The sequence below is a fragment of the Opisthorchis viverrini genome (genome assembly GCF_000715545.1).
Source record: "Opisthorchis viverrini unplaced genomic scaffold opera_v5_296, whole genome shotgun sequence".
Taxonomy (NCBI): Eukaryota; Metazoa; Platyhelminthes; class Trematoda; order Opisthorchiida; family Opisthorchiidae; genus Opisthorchis; species Opisthorchis viverrini.
This window is the reverse complement of record NW_008751953.1, coordinates 155,407-165,799: the sequence shown is the minus strand read 5'-3', so window position 1 is coordinate 165,799 and position 10,393 is coordinate 155,407. Positions and strand designations below refer to the sequence as shown.

At 44.9% G+C, this 10,393-nt stretch overlaps 2 protein-coding genes across 2 annotated transcripts in view; one reads left to right on the top strand and one right to left on the bottom strand.

Annotated features, from left to right (window-relative positions):
- T265_09672 (hypothetical protein) overlaps positions 1 to 10,393 on the top strand; it is a gene marked incomplete at both ends in the record, with an annotated part of 49,142 nt that overhangs the window by 30,312 nt on the left and 8,437 nt on the right. Inside the window, 2 exons of the mRNA XM_009175823.1 lie at positions 5,678 to 5,976; positions 9,525 to 9,732. Of these exons, the coding sequence (XP_009174087.1) occupies positions 5,678 to 5,976; positions 9,525 to 9,732 (507 nt within the window). The remainder of the gene's footprint in view (positions 1 to 5,677; positions 5,977 to 9,524; positions 9,733 to 10,393) is intronic.
- Positions 392 to 10,169, bottom strand: T265_09673 (hypothetical protein; the record flags this gene model as incomplete). Its single annotated transcript, XM_009175824.1, has 5 exons — positions 392 to 670; positions 730 to 889; positions 1,129 to 1,148; positions 6,333 to 6,492; positions 10,054 to 10,169. The coding sequence occupies 5 exons, from the start codon at positions 10,167 to 10,169 to the stop codon at positions 392 to 394; spliced, it is 735 nt and encodes a 244-aa protein (XP_009174088.1).

The window sequence follows — 10,393 nt, the reverse complement described above, 5'->3', positions numbered from 1 at the left end:
GGTACTGGAAGTTGTGGAGCGTTCTACGTATCTTGGAAGTTGTATTAGTTCTGATTGTAGTGTGGCAGATGAGGTGAATGCACGAATCTGCAAGGCTCGGGCCGCGTCTGCTAACTTGAGACACCTATGGCGTCAAAATGGTTTATCCCTGAACCTGAAGGGACGTCTGTTGTTGTTGTATGGCTGTGAGACTTGGCCTATTCGAGCAGCGCACCTGACACGTCTTCAGGTGTTGACAATCGTTGGTTTTCTTGTTGTCAGTTTCTAGATTGATTGCCTGAGTGAATGTCTGGAGTTGTAGGCACCTCGGAATGATCGTGGTGAGCTAGTAATAAGTCCCTTCCCCGTCCATACTCTTTTCTTGTAGGCACCTCGGAATGATCGTGGTGAGCTAGTCATAAGTCCCTTCCCCGTCCACCTTTACTCTTTTCTTCACAATAAGGCTTTTAAATAAATCATGGTTGTACGGCAGTGAAGCATCGGTGTTGAACACTGATGTCATGCTGTCGATGATGATGATGATGACCCTGGTCCCTGTGGAAACTGGTACATATGAAAAACAGTGCCTTTCGCCTAAAAATGATCTAATGTAATGAGGGCGTGCAAAACCTAGTACGGTTAACAAATCGATACGCGTGGAAGCTGCACGATCCTGTGCTAAGGCCGTGATCTCAAAGCAAGGAATTAGTTAATTAGCCTATCTGACAGGTAACGTGTAGTCTAATTCACCGACGGACGGTCAGTAATAATTGCGGCGAAACCGATTTCTACGAACTTCACCTGCGTTTCTTCAGTAGTTGCAATTGGGCAGCGAACAATATATTGAATTGGACTTGGGCAGACAGTATAGATAGGTAGACCATGGATCAATAGGAAATTAACAGTAAATCTTGAGGAGAATTAAAGAAAGGCTTACGGCCAGATTGAACCTCGGGCATTTAGCAACACAGGATGGCACAGGAAGGGCAGTGTGCTATCGGACAAATTAAACGGGAGAAATGTTGTTCAATTCCAAGTGGGGCAAATTTTCAACAACAAGCCCAGAAATAAATGTAAACAAATCGTCTATAGAAAAACGGTTGAGGTGTACAAAATAGAACAGTTCGGTCTTGAAACTTAAGCAGTCACCGGAAGGGTGCTGAATTAGCCTGAGGAATAGGGAAACAAATAATTACGTCACGTAATTAACAGAAGTGATGCCTTGGGTTCAACTGGGTTAGGCCTGAAATGACAACGCTGGTTCCCCACATTAAGCAAATTGTCAACTTGGTTTTCGTACCGTCGATATTCGAGCCCTTATGTATTTGGGTTCTCGTGTAGCTCAGCCGATACTCATTAAAATGAGTTCAGGGCTTTTGCTCGGGAGACTCAAAGCCTCCATCTCGTGAAACGGTATGAAACCAACCTGGTGATCACGATTGCAGTTCATGTACCATTCACATTTCTGAGAACCATCCAAGATTCCCAATGCACCCTACGACCACATATGCTTTTGGGCGCCGGACCCGCTGAATCCGGATTCATGTCCATCTGGAGACCTAATAAGGAGAGACCGGTGACTGACTGCCTAGTGAAAGGCCTTCTCTCGGGAGCGACAATTACCGCTCCTGTTCGTACTCCATCCCTCAGTATTTCTGACATAAAGGTTAGGTTTTCTGTTCTTGGCAGAGACCCAATGGTTAAAAGAAAGTATTGCGGAACGGTCCGTCTAACCAAGGGAGACCAGTCTCATCTTCATCGCCTGGAAACTGCTGACCCCTCTAATTCTCTAGTCTCTACCGGGCGCCATATGTTGCTACACTACCATGTCTACTAGCAAACAACCATCTTGGTTTCTGCAGGTCTACCTTCAGCTTTCTACTCGTATGATTAAGTTAGATTTTGGAAGGGCCTGTCGAAGCTTGAAGTGCGTTGAACGCCATAAATCATGATACGGCAGCTAGAGTCCTGGCTTGTGGCGAAATATCCCAGAAGTTCTCAGTTTCCATGGGGTTTGTAAGATCGTCCCTTTGTTTTCAACTTTGCCGTGCATGTATTGCGCTGCTCATTTGACAGCCCCACTGTGAGTATGATGGGTTGCTCCCAAGTAATCGAGCCATCGAATATGGAGGACGCTGACGACATTGTGTGATAGATAATGGCGCTTTATCCACATAAGAACTGCGTAACGACCGAAGTATCTCACCATCGTCTGGCGAGATAATTGTCATCTACGTCTCCCGCATAGTATCACAAACTCTGAGGTAGCTACCCCGAGACGGAGGTTTAAGCAATTTATAGGGATCCCTAGGTGGAATCGCTTAAATAGATAGTATTTCGCCAGATTGTGTGACACCCTTGAATCGTCCCCGATCTGTTCATGGCTTGAGTCATGAACCATGAGGATCATGGTGTGTGTGATCACCGGAAGCTGGAAACTTGTATCTATACCTCCAGCAGGCGACTGGCAACTATGCACTCCTGAGTTCAGCGATTTCGTTAAACTTGGGATGCGGAACTAGCCACGAAACTAACCTAACATTCTTATTGTGGAACAGTAGGTAAGGTACTTTGAGTCAAGCCCAGGTTTGACGATCCCGAATATCAAAAACGTTCGAAAGCCCACGGTACCATTGACCCAAAGACAGATAAGCAAAATTACACAATAGACTTCAATTGTCCACGTTCCTGGCACAAGAAATCTCGGCTCGGTGGTGTGAGTTGCGTCGAGGCCAGTCTCGCCATTGCCGATTGGCAGTGCGGTCACTCGGATATCACGACGAAGCAAGTCAATACTGACTGACAGGCGGCGCACGAACATGCAAGTTGGTCAGTGAAATGGACACACATATGCACATGCCAACACACTAATGTCGGACAAGGCGGCTTTAGTGGCAAGGTGAGTGGTAGGTACCGAGGTGCATAACGGAAGTGTGGACATCAAAAGTCCATGGTCGGAGTGGGCAAATGAGTGCGAGAATTGTCATGATATCGATTTGGATTCAATAGGGCCTACGTACATGCTGTTCACTAGTGTCCTAGCGTTCAACTTCCCTGGTTTTCGACTGTTTCGTGTCTCAACTGTACCGTGTTCCGTCCGGTCGCTCGATACAGGTCATTGGCTAACGCGCAGGCTTACCGACCGGAGGGTTCGTGGTTCGAACCCAACCTCGACTGCTCCCGTCCATGTTTTGGTAGCCTGACGGTATCTTATCCCTCGTTCAGGTGGCCTGGCAGCCATTCCCCGACTGGTTATTACAGCTAACCGATCCACATTCATCATTGGTCCGTCGGGATTAATGGATCAGGCGTACCGTACTGCTCCCAATGGGGTGATCGCCTGTTTATTTCGGTTATGGTATTAACTTCTCGATGAAGGTGTGTCCTTTGTAGACATGTTATTGACATGCAACTAAGCGCCACTTTACTATCGGATGACTCGAGTGGTTCGCATCTAAATCTGCCACTTGTGATGTTCTTCCGCTTGATGCAAAGAGACTGCCACATGTTTCAGTTAGAGCGATATCCAAGCTGTCAAAGTAATATTGCTGATAGGTATACAATCGACGGAAACTTCCTTACAGCCCACTACTTGTTTCCGCCTTGTTGGATCTCATCAGGTAGGTCTTGTCTCCGAATTCCCATTAGTTGGATATCGATTGACTGTGGCAATTAACTGAATTGGGTGTACAATGTGCTGCTGGAGTGAGTAAATTGGAATTTGTCACTCATTGCAAACATAGTTCGCTGCTTTCGAAGACGAGCTGCCAGTTTCTGTTGGGATCCGCAAGGAACTGAATTTTCCGGCAAAAACGAGAAGGAAATGGTTGTATCGGCACCTGCTGAATGGATGAAAATAAGAGCAATTTCAATGGTATGAAATTTTACGCTGTGTTTATTGGTCTCCACCCTCTGGTTAGGTTTTTGTTACAACGTCACAGTCGGAACATACGTCCAAAACATCACAGGGTACAAACGCGATCGATCAGCAACCGTTCGATTTGATGACGACATAACCAGGCGAACTAACACAACTTGCGTTCGCATTTCCAGGTTTCAAACAAACAGCTACTGGCGAAAATTTGCTGGTACTGTTATTGTGGCGATTCCGTTTTCGGTCAGAACTGCTCGCATAGTCGTTCATTCAATAATATCCATTCCCAACACAGTGCTGTGTCTCATAAGCTTTTAGGAATTCGGGTTATCAAGTCATGGAAGGGTATTGTAGTATCTAGTACACAAGTAATGGTGCGTTACAATGAGCTTGTGATCGTTCTTGATTGCACAGTTTTCTAGCGTTTATCGAATGATCTAAATTTTCTGTCCCACAGGATAATCCTAGGTGAGTTGGTATTGCCTGACTTGGATCTCCGAACCTCTGGGCATGCACATGTAAGTGCAATTCAGGGTAATTTTAAGCAAATTTAGCCAAAGTTGTCACCACAACTTATTCTGACGGTACCTTTGGATTCCTTGTCACTACTTCCATCAGCCATATCGCAGTCTATCGGTGAATTGCGATGTGCTCACCGAATGAACTGATTACTAACGGAATCAGTTTGAGTTATCCCTCTACGTTCGACACCCTAGTCGACTACAGGTTAACTCCATCGAGTTTATTGATTGGACTTAATTGTCAGTTTTTCGAGCATGCTTACAATCTTTGCTCTTCTGCAATCGGGAGTCCATTCAATCCGGGTGAATTCAGCCTCTGATTTACCAGTCAAACTGAGTGCTATGAACTCTGGGTGCTTTCCAGGCTGGGCAACTTATGGTCCCTGAATGCACTTGGTGAAAACTTCTCAGCCAATCCCATTAGCCAGCATGCTGCTACTGCCTAGCCTGCTGTTTTTAGCTGGGCTTATTTCGGCGACTGAACTATCTAGCTCAGCGAACAAACCAGCTACCATCTATGCTTCGCGAGCTCACTTTTTCCATTTAGTGGCAAATGTATTGCTTCCGTGTTTATGATCTCGATGATATCGGGTTCACTTAGTCACACGCGATAACGCATCCAGCTCCTCACAAGACATTTATGTAACCACAGCTCCTATCAGGCCTCCATTGGGTCAACCACTGTTGACAAACCAATCTGTGCCGCTTGTCAGCCAACTCTGTATGTGGGAGGTGGGAACGACGACCGTGATGCGACCTATTGGTCGGGCGATCCGTGACTTTTGGACTACTGACTTTTTTAAGCTTCTTCGCATGAGATCATCCTAGCCCTCGTACTTTATTTATGAATCAAATGGATGTGGCAACCAGACGATTAGTGTCTTAGCTTTCTGACCTAACCTTTTTTAGGGCTTCTTCGCATGAGATCATCCTAGCCCTCCTACTTCATTTATGAATCAAGTGGATGTGGCAACCAGACGATTAGAGTATTAGCTTTCTGACCTAACCTTTTTTATTTGCAAACTGGTTCTCTGAATAATGGACCACTGTGACGCCAGGCTCGTTGTTTCACTTGCCGTACCTCACACTACAGCTGAAACCCGGAAAGTTTCGCACTTTTGCTTTTGTTTCTCTATTACCATTTCAAGTCGAACCGGGTCTACCGTTGTGAAAAGGGCCGAATGCTCACAATACCGTACATTTCGCCTGGTCATCCGAGGCGAGTTACTCCTCAATGCTTATATACAACCAGTGTCAGGTGCGATCAACCGTTATCAGCCATGCTGTCTCTGCTTAATTTCAGCTCCCAAAGAACCTCAGTTGTGGCCAGTGCCGGTCGTTTTTACTTGCCGATCCGCGGACGGTCAACACACTGCTACCTACAAGCATCTTTTCACCAGCGCAAGTGAGGTTGTCGACATCCCGCTTACCTGGACAGCCTCAAGCGTAGATGACTGTCTTGTTCAGATAAATGCGGATGGAACCGGCTTCTACCACGCCTGTTACATGGAGCAACAACTCTATAGGTTCGCGCGTCTAATGACATCGTTGAACTGGTCTGTTGCGGCCAAGTTCACGTTCATTAATGATGGATTTGCCTTGGTAAGTTCTACGCAATAAAAGGTGACCTAACATTAAAGGTGCTGCATGCGTTTCCCCACTACTCTTATAATATGAATCGCACCAGTTCCTCTTGAAGATAAGATATTGTCCTGTTCGACCCCTACCTCATCCGAATCAGCTTGGTCGCTACAGCATCTTCTGTCTATCTGCTTCCCAGTCATACCGCATGCAATTAAAACCAATAGTACTGTTCTGGTTCATCTCGGTGGAAAAAAATCCACGGAAACACAACACCACGACACCACTAGCACTTCACTGGTTTTGCATCAGTGTTTGGAAAGTGCCTTCAGTACAAATCCGATAGTGTCGCAATCACATGGCCGTTCTCCACTCACCGTACAAAACAATGATTTAATTTCTATCTGTTTGAGCACAGCCACATCGAAGACAGTGGTAAAGGGAACGAATCTAGCTGCTATCGTGGAGAACAGTTTGACGTGCGGGTATGGGGCATCTATGAGACTCAACGGTGAACGCTTGTTAGCGATCTTGAGCCTGAATAACCAGACAAATGATGATTTATACTTCACTTCAAGTTCATTCAACTCTCCGTTCTGGTGTGTTGTTCTGTATCTCTTACGTTAACCACACAGATCTTTTGAATAAAACGCCCGGAGTGGCGTTTTCTGGTTGCACACGAGCCGCCCGAGCTATCAAGAAATTGTTGCATGTAGTGGATTAACAGATGATAGTTTTGCGAACGCTGAAGTCACTCGACCTAGGGTTGACTGCTGACGTTAATAAAAACAATGTGGCGTTTATTCGTGTCATTTCCGTTCGATGGCATGTCTAGGGACACATGCTGAAAAGATGCTAAAGCTATCTCCATCGGAGTAATCAGGTGAAAGAGGCGACCAAACGTGGAACTTTTCAATATTTCGAGCCACCAGTCAAAAATGGTGTATTGCGAGGCATTGTTCATTGACAGCGGGACATTCTCGTCTGGATTTTAACAACCTTGCCCATCTAACACATAATCGTGAGAAACTTTACTCTACGGTTATGAAGGTGAGCGATTCACCATCATAGACCGCATACAGTCAAACACGAAACAGGTTTACGAAAGTCGGGATACTTCACTCGTTTGCGGATGAAAATTATCTGTGAGCATTCGTGTCGATTACATGGACAGAAAGTGAGGGGGAGTGATGATGCATCGGTACTGTGAAGCGTTGAGGTTTTCCTGTGCCCTGGTTGGCTTTAGTTCAAGATGTGATTGTCCTGAATGCCTGTTTGGCCACCATAGTTGTTTGAGAAGAAATAAGAGGTTCCATACCATTTTCCGACGGATTCAATGTGGTTGCGAATTCCGACCAGATGACTCGTCAGTCTCAAGGAATACACGGAACGGTCTGACTTATCATTTAACCCCCGGTACGTGGAGAGTGCTCATGTGAATTCAAGCTTCTTTCGAAACGCGTCCACTCGGACCACGTGCTCTGTGCTACTGAGTTGTGGCACGAATAACGATGGTTGAGTCTTTTTGGGTGTGCTGGAATGTGAGATTTGACTTGCCTTTCGTGTTCAGGGTGGTATGGGAGTTTACAATTCCCTTTTTGTATATTTTCGCCTGTAACGACGCGTGACCCGTCGTAAAGTGTCATTGGACCGCAGCCCCAACATGAACATTTACCACCACGTTGCTGTCGTGTACTGCACATTGTATACTGAATACATTGCGATCCTACCGGTGAAAGAAAGAAAGCTTTGGCTGCGGAGCTATTTATTAGAAAATGCCAACTGAACAGTTACAGACTATTGGACAGGGAAGCAAAACTCTCATTTGCATCTTGTTTACAAAACGGACTATCCATCTTCTCTTTGAACGCGTCTTCCTGAACTTTCCTGGGTGTTCATTGACTGTTGCTCAAACCCAAACAAATGCTACAAAGCGACTTCACATAGATCTCACTTTTGAAGAGACACAAAGCGAATTTACGAGAAGACATACTACTCGCATGCCCTCCCATCAGTAGTATCACCGTTACACCGGTACCTCCACTAACCAAATGGAATAGGGCGTAACCTCGTTACGCGGACCGGACTGTAACAGGTAAGCGTCAGTTGTAAACAGGTTGTTCTATGTGAGTTACTTGTTTGATTAGATACTTGGTTGGTTAACTGGAAGACAATGGAAAAATTCTATAAAGTAGTTGCAGTTGGAAAGTATGGAGATATCTGACGTCGAGTTACTTCCAAGATATCTCACTTGTGTTTGCAACTCAGTTCGTGTTTTGCAAGACAGCGCAACTTAACCACTGTACAGCATTTATCGCACACATATCAAGCGAAAGATGTGAGTTGTTCTTCGTTCATTTCCTTTACTTATCCACATTTGGCAACATTTGTATAGTCAGGTTTTTTCATCTGCTAATAGATGTATGGTATCTATTCTAGCGTTTTCTAATAAAGCTATTACACAGTTCTTTCGTGTTTTGCAAGACAGCGCAACTTAACCACTGTACAGCATTTATCGCACACATATCAAGCGAAAGATGTGAGTTGTTCTTCGTTCATTTCCTTTACTTATCCACATTTGGCAACATTTGTATAGTCAGGTTTTTTCATCTGCTAATAGATGTATGGTATCTATTCTAGCGTTTTCTAATAAAGCTATTATCACAGTTCTTTCAAAAACGTCAAGTTAACATCCGATGTAACCCCCAAAAATTCAACGGAACTAAGAAGGATACCGTCCACTAGTTTGTTTTCAATGGGGGCAGAACTACACATGTCGTCCCCTAATAGTTGAAAATACTTTCCATGCTTGCTTCTCAAGTGATGTCAACGATAGATTCCATGACGTATGTACTGCCAATTTGTAAAGGGTCCTCTCCATTACCCATTAATACTGGCACTACCAGCGATCAGCGATGTTTTTATCCAGGATTATTTCTGTAATCCGTGTGTCCAATGGGTACGGAATCATTGTTCAGCTTTTGATTACTTTCCCAGCTCACCAGTACATTGGGTTATCCACACATACCACAAGTTCCGCATTGCCACAACTAACAGCCTTCTTGGAAAGCAGTTCTTTAACCACGATTGGTAACATTTGACTAACCCGCAGAAATTGAATTCTTTTCTGAAGAAACCTGTAAGACTGCGAACTTGTGCTTCCTGGTAGTTCCTCTGATGAGGAACCACCGCTTCGTCTCTCTCAAAAGAGGCCGTTTTTGGTCGTTTGCTTTAGTCTGAACAACTGTTTGGTTTATGGATTCAACTCTATTTTAGCGTCCAACTGTTACAAGACTAGTGATCACGTGCTAACTGACTTGAAAACTTTTGAGTTATCAGACCACATCACTCAGAGGACATTGTATTGTGCCTAATTGCATCGAGTACGGATTGGTATGAACCCAACTTCTTTTGTTAGAGTGTGTTTTGGTGGCCACCTATTCCAAGATCAGTGTGTAAATTGTAGCATTGGAAATTGAATATTCAGATATACCTGTGTTTACTGCACTGCTCGCATTCTGAGAACGATCACTACCGTTCGTTTTGTGTACATCTTGATTCTGTAAAAGGCCAAGGCGGGCTTTATTCGTATCTCGGACTGGCTTGCCATACTCCCCCAACTGGTTGAAGGCGAACGGTCGTATGCTGTTTGGCAATGTGTACTGAATGACGGGTTGGCCGCGCATGTTCGAAGGCTAGTGCATGAAGGAGAATTGTCCGTCTCTGCTTATCATTCTTTCCTACGGGGTCTCGTGCGACCCGTGTTAGACTCTTTGGGTGAGTTTTTGACGAGATGGATTTAACAGTTCGAATGTGTTAGTCCTCAAGATGATACTCGTGGTTCTATTTCCAGACCCTGTTCGGTACCGGTTTCCCGAGCACACGAGGACTAGTCTTGAACAACAGGATTCACTCTAGCTGTTTCCCACCTTATCTCAGTATCATACTATCAAACAAATGTGTGACTCTGTTTTGCCGTGTTTTGCTTGCCGTCCAGTATTTCATACTCAAAATCTAATTAGGATAAATCACATGGTAACATTCAAGTTTTGTAGGGCTCTAAGTGCGTTCCGAGGCGTTCTTCACCAACAAAGTAACCAAACGAGTGTCTGCAGTGTATTCTCAGAATTTCGGACGTGTAAGAGTATACGGAGAGCTTTCCAAAAGCTTCCGTACACAAAGCGGTGTTCGTCAGGGATGCCCACTCTATCCATTCCTTTTTAACTTTGTGATCGATGAAATAATGAGACGAACGCTGGAGGGTCTCCAAATCCCTGGTGTTCAAATAGCCTGTGAAGAAAATCTTGTCGATCTGGAATATGCAGACGACACGTTCTCATGTTCGAAGAGGAGGAGAAGGCGCAAGTATTCTTGGATGAACTGACCGAAGTCATCCCGTCCATTGGTATGCACTTTGCACCCACAAAGTGTAAGGTCA